This window comes from Perissodus microlepis, chromosome 8, assembly GCF_051167445.1.
Source record: "Perissodus microlepis isolate ML-2025 ecotype Zambia chromosome 8, ASM5116744v1, whole genome shotgun sequence".
In the NCBI taxonomy this organism is placed as follows: Eukaryota; Metazoa; Chordata; class Actinopteri; order Cichliformes; family Cichlidae; genus Perissodus; species Perissodus microlepis.
In genome coordinates, this window is record NC_140468.1 from 6,238,810 (window position 1) to 6,258,720 (window position 19,911).

A 19,911-nucleotide genomic window follows, 5' to 3' on the forward strand; every position below is an offset into this window, starting at 1 on the left:
TGAAAACATTCTTAAGGATTACCGTGCTATATAGACAGGATCTGTGTGGGCGTTGATGAGAGCTGATTCCAATCTGACCTCAGGGATATCCGACCTGCATTTGAGATATTAATGAAGATAATTATGCCATCATCAGGTGGGACGTTGGAGGTTGCAGGACTGCGCATGGACTACATAATCCTTCTTGATGAGGTTTTCTTGGAGAAACCCTCTTATATTGTAACCGTTTCACTGCACCTGGGACCATGTAACCATTGCCCATGAGGTCACAATGCACACATATCTGCACATTTACATGAATGCTTTTAGCCTCATTATCAAAATAAATGAATTCATAATTCAGGCTGACATCATGTTGACACAAAATGACTTTGTATGTAGGAGACTGCCTGCTGCTGAAAATAAGGCATGGCATCAGTGTGAATGCACCAAATTACTAAGGCCAAAAGCAACATTAGGGCTGTGTTAGCAGCATTTTTGTGGATTAAACACTTTTATTGGCGATGTGAATGGATTAAACATAAAAAACAGAAACAGCCAGTGTTATTTCTATGTGTATTTCTATGTGAATTGCCATGAATATCCAAATCATGTGATGTTTATGCTTGCTGTTAATTACCTTGAGTCAAGACTTCTCTTCCGCTTCCAGCTTCCAACACTCATTAGCAACATTAGCCAATGTTAGCTTTTAAATGGAACAATCGCTAATGTCAACAAATGACTGGCTCCAAGTGCAACACAGGTTCCAATGCAAATTCCAACACAAACTCTCCAAAAACAAAAACTATCCTGATTTTAGATTTTAGTGAAAAGACAAGTTATGCTGCATTCTGTTTACCTCGGAAGTTTGAGCTGGGAATGACATCACTCACAAGTTGAGCGAGTTCTAATCGAAAAGTCGGAAAAGCTAGGAATAACAGGATTTGTTTTCCTCCTTACCAAGGTAAAAAGAATTATGCATTACTATCAATACAGCACAAGGCATGTTTTTTTTATGTGTGTGTGTGTGTGTGTGTGTGTGTGTGTGTGTGTTTGTGATTAGCCTATTTAGCCAGTCACAAATACACAACAGTGGCTGTGGCAGCTAAGTTACAGCTAGCTCAGAAGTTGCCTAACTTTAAGCTTCTTATGTACTGGAAATGGTTTGCTAATTGCACGCCACTTTGCAGCTGACAGCTGGATGCTTGTGGACATTGCAGGCCCTGATTGCCTGGGTAATCCTCTAACATATTTACTACCAGGTCATATGTCAATCAGCTGTATTCCTTGCTGTATTTGGTAGTTGTTGCAATTGCTTGGAAGTTGAGAAAGGTTTCTCTTGGTCCCACCCAATTGCTGTCATCAGTGATTATTTCACTCTTAGTCGCTTGGAGTGAGGAATGTTATTCAGTTTCTCAGGTCTCCGGTTTCAACGTCACCAGTGTGGATTTCAGTTTCAGTTTCGATTACTATAGCCGCTATTTATAAAACAGTGGTTGAACGGGCTATCTTGCAAGTTAAATTTAGCCAAGAATTAAAAAAGTCTGAAATAAAAGTGATATACAGTAGTAGGCAAAAAAACACAAGTAGGCAGTAGATAGCATTGATAAATTTGATAATCAGGTCAATGTTTTTGTCATAGTAATGCTCAGGTATATAATCTGACATAAAATAGCCCAATACCATAGAACAACACTGTCCTGTGTATATTTAATCAGTGTTCACACAGCTGGCACATATATGCAGCATGCAAACAGGAGCTGCAGGGTGTTGACTTTATTACACAGTGGCCATGTGGCTCATAACTAATCATGCTTCCTGTTTGTCATGTTAAAAACATTAAAATGCATTAAAATTAAAAACTGCTCTTTGACTACATGGTCAAAGGACAGGCTTATGAGTTCATTCCTATTTGGTTGCATTATATTGTACACTCACTGATAAACGGACCGATTAAGAATATTGATTGGTGCAGTTTTGTTTGTTAGATTGAGCAAAAAATATTTTTTGTGTGCTATTTCTTTAGCCCTTGCACAAGAAGAAGAGTCATCATTTTAAATCATGGTACAAAACACTGATATTTTAAACAACCACCAATAAGTGCACCACAGTGTTTGATATAGCTACAATATTTCGCTGCATCCTTTAAGTGCACACACATGCAAACTATTTAATACTTCTGCTTTCCCCTGCCAACAGAAATAGCAAATGGAAGGAAACTGAACTATCAGTAATTATTTTGCTTTTAGAAATTATAGTCACACATAATAAAACCATCTGCCAAAAATACACATCTACTGTACCTACTGTCCAGTCATAACTCAACTGTTGCAGGTGGAAGAAATTACCAATATGTTTCCCATTTTGCAACAGATGATTTATTTTATTTGCAGAAACAGTCAACATCTGTGTTTTATCAACAACATTCAAATGGTATAAAACGTAGTAAAAATGCCTTACTGAAAAGAAAAAAACCCCAAAAAACTATATTCTAGGAAAAAGAAACTCTCAAAATGAAAAAAGAAAAAAATCTGATTCGGAGGCACTTAGGCCTTGGCAACTCTCGTGCAGTCTGAGTTTTCCCAGGTGGTTGTAGTCAAGCGTCAAAGGCCATGATTACAATACTGGAAGCAAAGGGGAGGACCTCAAACACAATCACATCATGGGCTGATATGTCATCACTAGCCTTAAAGCTGCTGTATGGACTTTGTCACTAATTTACAACGATCAGGAGTATCAAGAGTGGGCCTCTTAAATGTAGTATTTATCAAAGTTGTATGAAAATACAGTTCATTATGGACATAAATCAACTATTTACAACAGAAAACAGTGACGGATGCTTGGTGTTTTCTTCTTGGGAATGAAAAAGTCTCTGGAATTATTTGGTTCCTGGAGCCAACTTTCCATAAAATCAAAGGTTGCGTTGGTGTCCAGTTGAGCGCAGGCCTCGTTATTTTTTTCTTCTTCTTTTTTTTGTCCAAAGACAATTTTTTAAAAACATCATTCAGAGCTGGGTGAAGCAGCTGAGTCTATGTCGTCATTTTCCAGCTCGTTGGGCGAAGCCGATTGTCCTCCCTTCACTCTCTTCCACTTCATTCGCCGATTCTGGAACCAAACTTTAACCTGTAGTGGAAAAACACAGGAAATATTAAATTAGCATATAGAATGATGACTCCTCAAAGTCGTTAGCATGGATACACTGTTGAGGTAAATTAATGTAGTTAATTGTGGATTAGGGACAAAATTGCTAAGATGTCAAAGGTTGATTTCACAGTATTCTTTGTCTTTTGTGATCAGGTTTTTAGATTTTTATAGATCATTAATTGAAAACAACAATAGTAGATCTAGTAGTATAAACACTTAGCACTACGAATAAAGGCTGTGGTCTTAGGACAATACAAATCTAAACCAGATACCTTTCTCACAGTACTTTGAATTTTTCACCATATTTGAACGTGTAACAGGATCACTGTGGCTTTTCTCTCCAGTTTGCAATTTTTAGCAAAATTTACAACACGGTCAGCAAAAAAATAGACAAATAATCCTCCACAAATCTCCCAGCACAGATTATAAATTCACTTGGTTTGCATTGGCCTTGCAGGGAGCACGGCTTGTCAGTACAAAGCACTGAGGCCTGGCTGCAAAATCACTCCAAATGGAGGGAGAGAGTATCGTATAGACAGCAGGTCAAAAAAGTCAACTGTCAGGAAGTCAGCCTACACAGGATGTGAGTTTACTGTACTTGTGGTGTGGACAGTGCTCATCTGTATCTTTGCGCTGTTCAAAAATGAGAATGAGCTCATATTTTAACTATCCAGACATAAATAGCTGCAAAAACACACACTTCCTGAGACCTGGGAAAATTACAGAGAAAAACTGACAGGAAAAAAAAAATGAAGAGTGAGCATTTGTTAAGTCTGTGACCAAGATAGTTTATTTAAAGCTTTAGAAAATGTCTTACTTAAGCCTTTATCAGTAGGTCTCTAATACAGTTGGTTCCTCAAACAGCTGGGGCCTGTACATTTTAGTTAACATTATTCACAGTGGAGGAAACAATACATTTTGAAGATTATTTTTAGCTGCGGATTTGGTACGGTAGTGAGTATTTACAACAGAAGAATTGTGTGTGGGATGCTCCATGGCAGAGAGAAATACATGTATTTTAATGCAAATAAACCTTAAGTTATAACCAGGCTATGCATACGCAGTTATTAGGTTTTAAAACAACTTGAATATGTCAATTTGCAGACAAAAGCACAGGTTTATTTCCCTTAAAAATCTAAACTAAACTCTCTCAAATAGATTCAAATTAACTCCAACCTGTGTGTGCACAATTCAAGGAAGCCTTAGGTGACCCCTGCACATCCCACTAGAAGTGTCCTCCCCTACAGCTCTGGGATTCAGATAAACCTCAGCCTGTCCATTACTCAGGACTGATTGAAAGGACGGCAAACTGCCAAAGCATGTAGGATGAATTGGAAAGCGCTGTCTGGTTGCAGTGGGAGCCCTGAGCGAAGATGGAACCTGGCTGTGTGTGAACATTTCTGTCCATGTATGTGTGTGTGTTTTTTAGGGATCTGGGAAATAGATTTAGGAGCAGACGGCAGCATGTGTGGTCACTGTGGCACCACGGCCTCATTAGAAGGAGCTGAGAGGGACAGTGGCTTGACAAGCAGACCGGGGTTTGATCCAGCAGCATCGACACATGTTCGCCCGATTTCATCGAGTCTGGAGCTGCCACCCACTCATTAAAGCTGCATGTCATTCTGCTAGAACCACAGAATGAAAACTACTGTGGAAAAAACATGTTCATTGTAATTCAAATGCCGCTGTGTTTATGCATTGGTATTTAGTACAGGGGAAGGACAGACATTAAGGCTTTCCAATATGTTCCAAGATGTTGTATGATGTTGATGTGGAATGATAACATTATGGTTCATCCTGCCCTGCTGGAAATTGTATATTAGGGAAAAGTGTTGTACCTGTCTCTCTGTGAGGTCCAGGTTTACAGCGATCTCGTAGCGACGCAGCCTGGTCAGGTAGTTATGGTGGGTGAACTCTGCCTCCAGTTCTCTCAGCTGCTCCTTGGTGAATGCTGTGCGCTCTTTTCTTGCCTTGCAGCTGGAATCCACCTTAAAGCTGGACTCCTGGATATCTGGAAAGAGAAAGGCATTTCATAGAGTGCGAGCCATTTGCCAGTTTATTCCTTTAAACCAGAGATTCCCAATCAGGTGTCAAAGTACTCTAATGGGTTTGTCGACAGATACAAAAAAAGGAACTATTTATGAATTGAGGTTTGAGTGAAGAAATGACTATTAATCAAAAGTCAAAGTAAAGGCATAGCTTTTTTCAGCTGCTCCCAAGGGGTCGCCACAGTGGGTGGATCCACATATTTGATTTGGCACAGATTTTTACACCAGATGCCCTTTCTTATGCAACCCTTCCAAGGATTTGTCTCTCTTCCTAGTTTTGAATTGCAGACCTTTTGTGTATTAGGTTATGTAAAAATATTAACCACTACACAAGGGAGTCACTATCCAGCCAAGATAACGGCATAAATCAGTAAAATAGAAGAGTAAGCCTAATGGCCAATAAGAATCGAAACTTTAAAAGATTAAAATTATCAGTAAAAATGAGAAGGTTCTGCGTGTTGGTGTGTCTGCCAGTTAATACCTTTAGCTAGCTAAACATTGTGAAAAATTGTTTCAATGGCAAGCTAAGGTTATGAATATTTTCTTAGTTAATAGGATGGCTACCAAATTGAAATTGTTAGTTAAAATGTGGATCATCAAATACAATTTTAACTTAACATACTAGATAAATAATAGACTAATAGAAAAAATTGGCTATAATTATAAATAATTTTGTGCCCAGACTAAATATTGTACATAGTTTAATAATAATAATAATAATAATAATAATAATAATAATAATAATAATAGTTCATATAGCAAGCTAAAATGAATAAATTGAAAATTATAGCTAATATTCTGCTAAAATCATGAATAACAATAAAGAGATTTGCTAAATATATGTTAAAAGATTGAAGAGAAAATTATACAGAAACAGCTGAAAGTGCTCAATAAGGAACAGTGGTATACATGAATTCAGATAAGAATATTTGGACATTAAGAAGCTGTGTTGATGGCTTTCTCTATGAGTCTGTTTGGATCAATTTAAAGGGAAAGTCAGGTGACACAAGGAAACCAATGCTTTAAAGCTGTTTGCAGTGAAGGTAATAAATGATCTGTACGATCCCATAATTTTTGTTTAAAACTAAATAAAAATGATCAGCATCCCTTTTCTTCACAAGCAGCTACACATGCAAGTGTGCTACTTGACCTGGAGACCTTTCATTTTCCTATCATTCACAGCTAATCTGATTTAAATTAGCTCCCCACTCATTTTGTGACTGGCCTCTAGTTCGCAATTAAACTGACCTCAAGACCCTTTTCAACCAACAAACCATAACTCCAAAGGCTCTTTAAAGGGTGGCCCCTCATATAGTAAACACTAAAACCAGCACTTTTAAAAGAGACCACCATGACCTGGCCTCACGAGTCGCGTACACCTGCAACCTGCGCATGCCGGGGTTATTTTCTGCTGCTTATTTCCCCTTATTTGTCTGTTCATGAACACATGCTGTAAGTGCAAATGTCTTCCTCTAAACATTCCTTCACGATTTATGTATGTAAGAGCGTATCAGCACAGGGCAGGGGCCACCAAACCAGCCACAGAGGGCCTAAGTTAGTGGAGGAATGCAGCGGAACATCGTTAAAGCCTCTAACAAAAGAACAAAGGTGCGGATGTTTCCAGGTCGGAGTGCTACGTCGGTGTGGGTGTGTGTGTCAGAAGAGTCCCCGTGGGAGCACTCGGGGCAGATTCACATTAACTCATCTTTACATGACAGCAAGCATCAGAAAAAAACCCTTGAGATATCTCTGTGAATGTGGCAGTCAGAAAACCCACAGCCTAAGATTATTCAAGAAATAATGCGGTTTATACATTTATATATTTCCCTGCATTTCTCACATAGCTTAGAAAATGGCCAAATTTTAAACCTCATTAACAAGATAAACATATATGAAAGCTGGTTGATTTACCTTTAAGTAAAACCTCTCCTGTGTATTGAAGGGAATGAGTTTCGGTAATAATTGTGCAGGGGTAGAGACACCAGCAGCTGATGTAATCACCAGAAAATGGTTCTAATTTGTCAAAGTGAGAAGTTCTGCTCTGTGCTTGCCAGAGCAGTGTGCCAGAATGTGAAATGGACTGCAGCACCTGGGCCAGATGTGACTGGGCAAACCAGGACATACAGTGTTTGTGCACACGTGTAGTTTTTGTGTACAAACGCCTGATGTGCCATGTGGTTTGTTAGGAAAAAAAAGAAGATTTGTTTTTGTGGTTCAAGTATCATTATCGACGGGCATCCTCAAGTGTGCCGACTTTTGAAATTTCCCAAGACAGGTTTAGCTGCTTTGAACACCTGGCAGGGCACATACTGGCTCTCACCAAACAGGCCCCCAATAAATATCCTGCACAGCCAGAGGCCATAAACTACCAGGGAGAGGGCTTCTGCACACAGCAGGGTCTCCCAAAGGCAAACAGCATTTGGTGCCTTTCTGGGTGGATGGTGCAAAAGGAGTTTGTCTTCATCAGGACTGAATTAAAGTTGTTGTAAATTAGTGATTGTTTTAAAGCAGAAAACCCCAGGCGAAAACTACTGATCGCAAAAATGTGTGTGCTAAAGTTCAAGACTGAATTTCACAATGTATTAAGACAGTTTATTGGCTAAAGTTTATTTTAACCCCTTTAGATAGCATCTTTAAACTGTTCTCAGTTAATAAATGTTTAATTTCTTATTATAACACTTTATGAGAATGGTGCTCAAACTTACTAGGCATTTATTAAAGGAATAACATTTACCAAGAACCTCATTCATCGTCCTAATCCTAATAGAGATTAAGCATATAGTTGCAAACTATTTGTATTCTAAGATATTTTAACCAAAATACTTCATAAGCTTGTGATGCAATGGGCAACAGTATATCTTTCTATCAAGCCAAAGATTTTATGGTTGTACATTTCCAGTAACTGAGCACAATTTTCTATTTTTCTGGCTGTTATACCCTTGGCTTATGGTCATGGACCCCTAGGTATGATGTACATTTGTGCAGATCATGCTGCATTTTATCAAAACCAGCAGCTTTAAAAAATATTTTTTTTAAAACATTTTTACACCTACCTGAAAAATCATTTTTTGCACGTGTAGAATCATTTTTGCAGTACTTTATAGTATACATTTATTGCTTGTTTGTATATGGATGGTTCACAGAAGCAGTTAAATTGTTGAAAAAGCAAAATGCATGTAGCAAAACCATCCGAGCTGTTAAAGGAAGTATTTCCTAACAGTTACTGTGTTAAGTGTTAACACGCTCATTTTGTAATGGTGCAGAACTCCTTTTCATGCATGTCAGACCTTAAAATTTTATATCAAAACCATATTGATTTTAGGGCCAGCAACAGTCAAATGTTTATAACAGCATCCCTGTTAAATATCACACAGTGTTATGATGGTCAAATTTTGGATTGCAGTCAATGTCAGATCATATCATTTTGGTTTTAAACATTTGGAAACTTTACCCGAGTGCACCACATTTCCATATCAGAACAAATACACAGAAGCAGACTGTATAGCAGCTGCTATGTATGTGCATGTAATGTGAATGCCTTCAGGACATTTTCCTAATATATGCTCTCCTACCAGCTAGTCAATTCGAAAAAGTGAATGGTTCTTTTCTGAAACCCAGAACTGATGCAGTGGTCAGACATGTTGCATGCACTCAGTGGGAGATTATGTTACGGCTTAACGACAGGAAAATGTCAATGGATAAGAATGTAAGAAGTGGGCTCACAGGAAAGTGATTTTACCAGACGTGGTCTGGCATGTTTTCAGCGTAGAGAGTGGAGGTTACAATAAGGTAAAAAAAAGGAGGGTGGGTGGAGTGGGCTGGTGTGTGGGGTGCTCCCTCACCTCCTCTTTTTCAATTAGACTCATGTCTGTTGCATGCATTGGTCATGTAGTATTTCCAAATTTGCACGCTTTACAATCAGACATGGTCTGTTATGTTTGGACAGGTCAAGGTTAAATACTGGACACTTTAGATGACACCATCTTTAGCAACATGCACTAGTGTACTTCTCTATGTGGTTTGAATTCAATATTAACATTTCTGGACACTCATCGCTCTTATTTAAGTGTTATTTTTGTATTTGTCTTGGTCTTTTAATTCTGTTTTGGGTTCCCCTTTTTTAACTTTTGTTTTAATTTCTTTGATATTTGTCTGGCAAGTGGTGTGTTGGCTATATGAATAACAATTACTCCACACTTGCTTGAGCACTATAACAAAATTTAATTTAAATATATATTAAAATGTGTAAAAAGTTACATTTTTTCCAAAGTATGGATGCTCATTTTTCTTTCCCGTAAGACGCATAAATCACTGTGTTTATTACAGGCTAAATTTACCAAAAATGTCTACAAATGAAATATGAACGCTCCATATGTGCTGGATGTGTTTTTATTTTCCTAGGGTGACAGTCCCCATAATAAAACCTTCACACATTTAGATTCACTTTAAAACTAAATGTTTCCTTTGGCCTGTTGTTCTGCTGCTAATGTTTCGCCTGAAACTTTTAGGATTGGTCTGTCGTGGCTATCTGTTACTTTTGTGTCCTATTAGCAAGTGTGAAATATGATAGGCGAAATTATCTAAGGGCATTACTTCTTATTGATGTTTGAGAATAAAAATACCTTTTTAAAAGTCCTTTTTTGTGGGAATTTTTTTAGGAAATATCTGGAAAGAAAAATTGTATAAAATTAAATTAAATACATTGAAATATCACCAAATACAGTTTTTTTCAACCCTTTTATCCGCTTGAAAAATTCATAGCAGCAATCAATACGCAACAGGATTGTGTTCAGGAGAAAAATACAGTGCAAAATCCCCAAAAGGCCTTTAAACGCTTTCCTCTTCACACCCAACTTTGTTTTTTATCATAATTTTTAATGTCGCCCTGCTGTAATAAATCAAAGGTCTTTTTCCAACGGCTACAGCAGCAAAATGAAAAGTTCAAATGCCTCATGAATCATCCTTTTGAAAGCGCTGGAACAATAAGAGGATGCAACTGCTACTTAAAGTGTGTCTTGAACACAAAAGTCTCGTCACCTACTCACCTTTCACATAGCAATCGTGTGAGTGTGCTGCTTTAAGGCTGATTTGATGAGGAAATGCAGAGAATTTGTGTCATTGCCAGCTGTGATACAGGGCGCGGGAGGAATTCTTGACCTTGATGCGTATTTTCTTGATTTTCAGTGAGGTAAGAATGACGTAAATATTGTTTTTAGTTGATCTGTTTTTACACCTGTGCAGTAGTTTGGCATAAAAACTAAAGGAAAAAAATTGTGGAAGTGTTTTTTTTTTTTTAGTCTAAAATTTATCAGAGACCCAAAACACAAAAACAATATGTCTACTTTTTTTTTTTTTTTTACCACTCCTAAATTTGGCTATTTGCTTTCAAATGCCTGTAGAGATCACTGTTTTTCCTGTTCTCCTATACTTTTAAACCAACACACACCAGGTGGCACCCCTTGATCCCAGCTCGCTGGCTTACCTGTGACATCTCTTTTCCTCTTATTGGAGCTCTTCTTGTCCGAATCGGCCGACGCCACGCTCTGGGGTGAGTATTCTCCCTCCATACACCCGGGCACGGTGCCTGGAAGCCTGTCCCCCCCTACACTGTCCAGCTCAGGCCCTCCAGCCCCACTGCCGCCGCCGCCACCTATTACTGCAGGGGCAACAGGCGGGCAGGCCTCAGGTGCTCTCACACGAGTCTCACATTGGTTGAACTGCCAGTCAGCTCTTTGGTAACCCCCTTGGCTCTCTTGGTACAGTCTGTCATCGCGAGGGTAGGCTGCGTGCGGCGTGCTCGACACCAGGCAGGAGGTGGAGAAATCTGTGTAGGCCAGGAACTCAGGCTTCTGGTGGAGGGAGAACGGGGCCTGCTGGTAGGGCGACTGCAGATTCACCCCTGGGACCCCAGAGTGAGGGTTCCTCATGCAGCCCCAGATGGGGCTGCTGGGATGGGCACTCCGCATGCAGCTGCTGGCTGGCTGATCCATCGTGATGCAAAAACCCTTCGCACGATCTCGAGCACAGTCTTTTCCCTGTCGAGGAATTTCAACCTCTCTCAGAAAGTAAGTTAGGACTAGAAATCGATATCTTTGTCACTTTTGAGTAATATCCACTTCAGCTGACTAAATGAACACCATCGTCTCACTGCATCTACTCACTTCTGTCAGAGGCTGTTGACTCTTCCACAGCCCAGAGCACGTGAGGATAGACACCTTCCTGTGACAGCACGTTTCCCTCTCTCTCTGGGAGCGTGCGTGACGTCCTTTGGAGCCTCTGGTCCTGACACACTCTCACACACTTTCCCTTCTGCGTCGCTCTCACACACACCCTCTCTCCTTCCCAGATCTAACCAAGTTGCTGCTCTTCGGGAAAGCGGCATCCACAACTGTATAACTCCCGTTCTCGGGCTGGCTGTTTTCACAACTCTTCTAAGGCATTCTTGACAAGTGAGCCCTCCTCCTTTTTAAACATATAGGTGGGAAAGAGTGGCAAGTTTATGGAGTGTAACGTGAGACTGCAGAGGAGGAGCCCTGCCGGCCACATGTTGGTAGTACCCTCCAACCAACCCTGCCTCATCAAACTATTAATCACAGGGGAAATTTTATATGCACATCTAATGGGCTTTCCAGACGTGGTGCTTTTAAAGGGACATTGTCTGAAAAGTATAAAGCAAGCACCCACCCACATGGGAGCTGGGGACCCTGACTTATTTCAACTCCTTAGTGCTTTCTGACACCCAATTTAGTTCCTTTTTTGACACCCTTTAGAGGAAAGTTAACCGTAACCCTTTCCCTCTGCACCCCTGATCCTTGCCTGTCCTCTCCAATCTGAAAAGTCTTTCCTTTTTTTCTCGTGCTGTTTTTATGGCTGTGTAAGTGTGTGTGCACATTACTGCAACACACCTAAATCCACCTGGCTGGACTTATTTAACTTTGAGGTGAAAGGACAACTGGATTTGATATTGACTATTCAAGCGCTCACACCTCCTGAGGTTTTCTCACGTTATTGAAACACAGTATGAAATTTCACCGTCGTATCTAATATTTCCCCTAAGCAAACACTGGGACTGGGAGGGGAGAGGGGGGTCTTTGTCAGTTCATTTTAATTTTGTGATCCTGCATCTCTTACTAAATCTCTCTGAGATGTCAAGCAGCGTCAGCAGCAATTGTTTGCGACACCAATCACATGTAGATTAACCGCATTCGCATGAAGCAAGGATGCAATTATTCAATTTTCTGATCGCTGATTTCTAATCTCTGCATGCTACACATGATAGAAGCCACTTCCCCATGAAGTAATGTCTCTAATACCATTGAAACCTTTTTGGCTAAACCAAATTTTGGATTCAATTTCAGCGTATCTGTTACCCAATAAACCCGCTGAACCGCACTTTACTTAAATGCAGTTTTTCTTCATACTGCTCATATTTGCGAGCTGAGCTGTTTGCCTTACTCACGCGTCCTTACTCTGGTCTTGACCTTTCATATCGCACCTTGAAAATAAAACTGGAAGCTGTGGGAAAAGAAGTGAGAAAATAAACATGTTAATAAAGACACAAAGCACGCTAAAGGAGAACTGATTTGAAGCCGTGAAGAAAAAACAGGAGTTGAAATTGCCCTCTTTCATTTTCTAAATACTAGAAAATAATTTGACCTGCTTTTGAGAACATTTCATTCAGTTGCCGCAAAACAAAAATAATAAGTAAAACGTCATAGCAACAAATAAAAGGTTGGAATGACATTAAATCAGATTAGGAAACGGGCAACTAAACCAGGAGTGGACAAAAGAGAAGAGAGTAAGTGAGATGGAGAAGGAGAGGAAGAAAGGAGAGTGTTTGAGGTCACACACCAAACCCTTTCCATTTAGCCAGCAAATTGTTGAGCCATGAAGCATCCCTCGCTTTTACTGGCAGTCTGAGCCTTGGCCACACCGCAGGGAGCAGGAGTTACTCTACATTTGTGGTCAAAGAAGAGGCCATCTGTGTGTCAGTATAAATTAGTGGGTCTGTGAGTGTGTGTGTGTGCAATGTGAAAATTTACGTCATTAAGAGAGCGCACATGTGCGTGTGTTTCAAGAAGAAGACACGCAGGGTATTTTTATGTGTTTCAGTGAATGTGAGAAGCTATGTGTTTGACATTAAAGGATATAGAAACGGTCAGCATAAAATGAATTTGCCTACAAAGCCAAATGAAGTAAAGTCAAGCAAGTAAACATTAGCAGATATCTGCTTATGAATATGTGGAAACGTCTGGATCCAGAAGAGTTATAGCTTTGTTCTATTGACAAATACAATTTGAATTGGTATATGGACAGACCTGCTGAGTAAGAAAAGAGATTTAGGGCCAGATTTATTGACATATTGTGCTTTTGGTTTTGGCAAAGAAAAAAACTGTCTGTTTTTACAAAGACAGCGCAGTCACCAAACCAATGTAAGAGGTGGGAACTCAGATTTTTGCACTTTACCCCGTTGCACATGTATTTCTGGGAGTTCTTTTCGTAAGGTGCAAAATATAGAGAGGAGAATATTTAAAATCAAGCACACTGATTTAAAAATGCAATTCACTGGTAATTGTACTGATATTAAAAAAACCCAACCCATCCTATATTTTGTACTTGATATTCAAATGAAGTCACTACACCTGTTTTTAGAAAATACTGCAGCTTTTGTAAATCACACACATGCTTTTCTAAAACTGCACAAAACCTCTAAATTAATATATGGATAAATAGCTATTACCGTGTTTTCCGCAATATAAGGCGCAAAATCCTTTAATTTTCTCAAAAATTGCCTTATAATCCAGTGCCCCTTATGTATGAATTCTGCTTGTGCTTACTGAACTTACACGGCGCTCCAAAATCTGTCAAAAATGTTTTAGTATGACTTTGGTAAGCTACGAAGCCGCACCGCTTGACATATTGTTGGAGCATTACAGCTACCGTAGTTAGGCGCCTCGCGGAGTAATCTGGGTCCAAAACTCTGTCAATTTCAGGTCCCAAAGTCAAACAAACACTGCGGCATCACTGAGACTTAAAAACTGTCTAAATTCTTTCATCTTTAATAAAATGATCAGCGTTGCTGCTTTACCAGGTGTAACAATTAAGTTTAACATCCAGGCATCCATGAAAACAGAATTTATTAAATTTAACGGAGTTTGAAGTTAGCTCGCTAGTTTCCACCTAAACATGATATAGCATGCTCTGACTGAGAGTTTTGTGAAAAAATTAAAACATACAGCTCTGCCATCACTTCCAACATAAATGAAGACAGAAAACTAAACAGCAGTGGCGTTTGCAGGGTTACTGAAGTTGAACTAGCTGGTATATAATGATGTGCTACGCGATCGCTATGGACACAGCTATGTTAGCATAACATAAACACAGTGAAGCTAGAGGATGAACGCTAACTTTTTTCCACTCGATAAAAGTTAACGGGTTCAGGATGGTTAGGGACAAATGCTATCGCATGGCAGGATGCTGTAAACGGACCAAACTTCAGTCAGGAGAACTGAGATAATTCATCCACAATACAAGGTTAGTCATTAATATACTGAAACAACATGGGAATAGAGCAGCTGCGAGAGAATTCAACATTAATGAATCAATGGTACAGAAGTGGATGAAGCAAGAAGAATAAGTTGAGTCAAATTTGACTAATCTGACTGTTTTGTTTCGCTTAATGCGCACATTACAATCCGGTGCACCTTATGAATGAAAACAGACTCGTTCATCGACAGTGCACCTTATGGTCCGAAAAATATGGTACTAGAATTCATTCAGAAAATTAATGCCATTCATCTTGAATGTAATAAATACATACATGACATTCTTGCCCATGCATACTAGATTTGTGCAATAAGTTGTGATAGAATAAATTTATTTTCAGGGTTGTTCTACATCTGATCTGCCATATCTTGTCACTAACTTTAGGGGTTATAAAGGTCTGCATCAGTATATCAAACACACAAAGGAAAAGTAAAAAGGAAAACAGAACTTACCCTAAATATAGACTTGATAGGATATAAAAAAATAAAACAGTTTATAAAAATGTCCCAGTAGCTGTGATAGAGCTCAGAAGAGAACTGCTAAAATTCCCACGCCTCACATACTGTAGCCCAATCTACTACTACATGGACATCTTTGTGAAATTTCAGCTAGGTTTTACCTCACCATCTCCCCAGTGCAACATCCTTCTAATGTCCTATTGAGCTTGTGTGTTAATAGAGCAGGTAATCATCCGGAGAATTTACAGCTTGCTTACTCAATCCAAGCACCCATTCCTCCATCGCCACACATGTGACCCAAACAGAGTATTTCCCCTAGTGAAAACACATCTGAAATCTTTGCTGTTGTCTTCTAGATTGGAAAATGCCCCGTGTTTCTAGTCTGCATGTATCCACATCTCCGGCCTTTAAAGCAAAGCAAACTTTGTTCTGTGCTCTCAGCAGTGGGTCAGATTTAGAACTTGAATGGATGAAATTAACTTTTCATTGCAGAAAAAATTTATGAAATCTTTGTATTATTTCCTGTAGAAACATAGAGGCAGTGTGAGAGTGCAAGACAGAGCCCAAGAGCCAATGTCTCTTTTCTAAAATTTCACTACCTAACTTTACAGCTACTCTTGATTTTATTGGAACGAATTGATTTTACTGTTACATTTTGCAATTCTAAAAGCCATGCAGTTTATGTTCTATTTTCCCACAAACATACAACTGTCAACCAATATTCAAACAACACAAAAATGGAAAATCAGCTGATTTTTACAATCATTGTACCTGAATCCAATCCTCTTTACTATCACAGTAGTGAGCAACACTGCTAAACTGGGTGTCCAGAAATTTTAGGAGGTTATGCAGAATGGAGAAAGTACGTGTGTCCAGCTTTTAAAGACTGACTCCATCAAACAAACTGTCATTTGTTTTGGACTTTTCAATGGCTTTGTCTCCAATAGGAGAACTCTATACCATCACCGGCCTTATCCTTTAAGAAACCGAAGTTTTGTTTATGTTGAAAAATGTTTTACACATTAGATTTAGTAATGCATGTGAACATTTCTTGTAACGTTGTGTTTATTTAAGTGAAGGGGTGAGTTTTTGAGAAGCCTATGAGTCGGTGGACTGAAGTCATAGGCACCACACATTGCAGATAAATGAGCTGGACATGAGTCACATCACCCCTCACCCTGCTGACAACCTGTTTCTGTCAGTCTAGCCACATGTGTGTTTAAGAGTGTGTGTTTGTGCAAAACAGAGAGAAACTGAGAGGAGAGAGAGAATAAGAGAAAGCTCGAGTACGCACACACATGCAGAATTTGTAAAAGACTGCTTTGCTGTCATGTCCCTATAGATGCAAACTTCCATATGAATTGAATGTTTGTGTGTGCGTGTGTTTTCATCTGATCCATCTTCATGACACTGGCAGGATTAAAGCCCTCCATCAGTCTCTTGAGTCTGACAGCATGACCTCCTGTGACCTCATGTTCACCTGGGTCTGACTGGACTGTGGGAGCCTTTTCTCGGCTACTGTCTTGAAAAACAAGCGTGGAATGAATATAGTAGAAAGGATTTTGAGTAAAATCTGGTAAAAGTGTATAAAGAAAGGAAACAGCATAATAAGAATAATGTTGAAATAATGTTTCAAATGTTAAAAAAAAAAAATCACTTAAATGTCTCTGGGTTTGTTTGACTCTGTCTCGTTAAGTAATTTCATGATTAAATAACCATGACACTGAGATATCATCAGTCCAGCTGGGACACATATAGGAGCTGATAAACAAGGGAACACTTGTCTTATTGGAACCAAAGCCAAGAACCAAAATCACAACATGAAATCTGCTTTTGTGTAACCACAGAATACAAGAACATGGGTGCTCTGAGGCACGGAGCTTAGGGGTGTCAATAAAGATCAACATGGCCTGGCTTTTTTGAGTTAGCTGGCTTGACTAAACCTAAAACTCCAGTCAAAGGGAGTAATGGGCATAATGCAATGGTCAACAGTCACAACAGTCAACAGCAACAGTTTTTGTTTTTGCTTCAGGCTATACACAAAAGACACTTTGATGCATTTTTTGACTACTCTTCTGTGCAAAACGGACCACGTGTGCGCTTCTTCCAATCAGAGACCGAGACGGAATATTATTGGTGACAAATAGACATTAGACTGCACTTCCAGCTGTCTGAAACATCCATGTGCTTTTTGGTGCCAATGCTAGATTTTAAACTGAAATTCTGAACATAATCTTTTATGGACCAGGTCTTGTTGTCAACATTAGCTGAGAGCCCTATGAGCACAGGTAGACAGAGGTGGATTTTATTTTATCCAGAAAAATTATCAAGAATTTTTTTGAGTATAAAATATAACATCTAAACAGTACTAAACTCAGGCTTGATCTTCTTGTGACATTGACAATCTTTTCCTAATTTAATTGTGATGACCTCAGCAGCCAAACATCCTACCCAAACACCAAGAGAACAACAAATGAAGAATTAATTCAACAAAAAAATATTTTATTTATATTTATTTACTCCCTTTTCCACCAGGATATGACTCTTCAGATTAAATATGTTTTACAGCAGTGTCCTGGCCAAGACAAACATCAGCGCGATAGACTGATAACACACACAGAAATACACACAGAATTAATAAGTATACCAAATGTGCAAGTGATAATGAGTAAAATGGAAAAACAACCAAAATACTAATAAAGCCTACGACATGAGTAAAGGTCGCTGTCTCATTCCAACAAACAGGGATAGTGTTATTCAGGGAAAACCTTTCCAGCTTGAAGTAACTGCCTCCAGGTCATTTAAAAAAAAAAAAAATCACATTTTTAGTGGATTTTGCAGCTGAGTCCAGGTGGACCAGGCTGCAAATTTGAATCTCTTTTTCCATATTCAGTGTGGACTTCTGGGACACCAGAAGGACTGAGGTCTTGGGACTGTAGACAATAACTTCCCACACTTTTCTGATGAATGTAGGTCAGTAAGATGGAAGCAAGACAAGAGCAGCCTTATAAACAAGAATGTACCAGTGGCTCAGTCTACAAAATAACAAAACAATATGTATGTACTGTACCAATCAAAGGTGAATTTACTCTGGTAGTCACTTCAGCAAAAACTTTGTCCATCATGGTCGAACTTTAAACAGTATTTTAGTTGCTGACCAGGTCATAATCACGTCATCATATTTGGCATGTTAAACATCTTTGGGTATGTGTAGCATCTGTATGTTTAAACTACTGACTGAATTATTATAGAAACACATCTAACAAGTACTACTTGTAATTATATTATACAGTTAAATTTCGAATGTTTTTAAAAGTAAGTAAACTGTACTTATTTTTTTTGTATAAACTGCTTTTTATAAGAGCTATTACAAATAGGGAAAATTGAGAAATAGCTGGAAGTGGTTATTCATGCCCAACTTGTTTCAAAAATAATTTGTAATGCACAATAAACTGTACAAACAGCTTCAGGCACAGAGAGATGTGGGTGAAATGGATGGTGTGTTTTTTATTCTTAGTTTGCCAACAGCATTACCTAAAGTCATTAGCTGCGCAAGCTAAATGACTGACTGCTATGCTGACAAATGGGCAGGATTTTGTGGTTGCTTAGCCAAAACAGCAGGATGATGTCAGTGCTCCTGGCTGTGAAAATGTCTTAAAATAAAAATAGAACAGTTTTTAGGTCTGTTGAAAAAAATGGTGATTTCTCTTTCACAATAAAACCTGCTTTAATGATTGTTTTGGCTACATGGCGGCTAAAAGCAACTTGTAAGCTAAGATAAAGTGTGATTCTGCACACATGCTGAATGTAAGTTCTTTGGGTTATTTTGTTCATGTTATGGACCAATATAACTCCAACAAAAATACCTGGTTCCCTGTCTCCTAAATGTTCCAGTGTGCTTGTGTTCACTAGCTAGAAGCTAGCTAGCTATGTGTGTACCATCTTTTGCTAAGTAGGCTAGATTAAAACTTTGCCTGTTTAGTAAATAACAGTACTGAGACACAATCAAAGCAACAGGATTGTGGATCATAAAGTGCTTAAAGTAGTTAAACAGACTCATGAAGCCGCATTGAACTGCTGAATGCAACAGTTTATTAGGAACAGGTGGCATGCTAGAGGTGGGTGTTATGTTGCTTTTAGTGTTTGTAATTTTTCCGTTCAAATATGGTGGTTTATGCAGCCAAACTTATTTAATTTTTTTGCCTGTTTGTATAGGCGTCATTGATGTGTAGTTTTGGATGTGAGTGCATCATTTTTGTTTAAAATAGTATATTCAATTATCTTTTCAACATAATTGGTTTGATCTCTTATAGTTGCACCACCTGGCTTGTGTTTCTGGGTTTTACTTAGACTCCTTTATTAACTTTTATGTTTAATGTAATATTTTTTTTAATCATTTTTGTCAAGTTAACATTTTCCTAATTTTGCATTGTAGCCCACCTGACACAGAGTGTGCCAGCCTACACATGATTGGGATTTAGCTATTTTTATCCATATTTAAGGAAGAAATGCAAACCATTTCTTCCACCTATTAAACACCACCTTGGGTCTTCTGCATGATGAATTATCCTTTTCACAATTATTACCTTTTGACTTCAATATAATATTAAATAAGTCTCACATGGTTGTGGCAACCTGATATTTGAAAACAGCCAAATTGCTGGACAACATTGTCTCAACAGCTTTAATAAATGTTGATTACTTAAACTACTAATAACTCTTACAAGTGTATTTTA

General features: G+C 38.7%; 1 protein-coding gene across 1 annotated transcript; it reads right to left on the reverse strand.

Annotated features, from left to right (window-relative positions):
• Window positions 1-1,644: 1,644 nt before the first annotated feature.
• Window positions 1,645-12,359, reverse strand: meox1 (mesenchyme homeobox 1). Its single transcript, XM_084937187.1, has 3 exons — window positions 10,654-12,359; window positions 4,962-5,134; window positions 1,645-3,102 (listed from the first exon to the last, which is right to left on the reverse strand). Exons 1-3 carry the CDS (start codon window positions 11,159-11,161, stop codon window positions 2,980-2,982), a joined length of 804 nt encoding a protein of 267 aa, XP_084793313.1. The 5' UTR covers window positions 11,162-12,359; the 3' UTR covers window positions 1,645-2,979.
• Between the last annotated feature and the right edge of the window lie 7,552 nt (window positions 12,360-19,911).

Coding starts and splice junctions, on each gene's coding strand:
- meox1 (XM_084937187.1), bottom strand. CDS start 11,161: ATGGATCAGCCAGCCAGCAGCTGCATGCGGAGTGCCCATCCCAGCAGC. Junction 5,135..10,653: donor GAGGAAAAGAGATGTCACAG/GTAAGCCAGCGA, acceptor TTCTCTTTCCAG/ATATCCAGGAGTCCAGCTTT. Junction 3,103..4,961: donor TGGACCTCACAGAGAGACAG/GTACAACACTTT, acceptor TTTCCACTACAG/GTTAAAGTTTGGTTCCAGAA.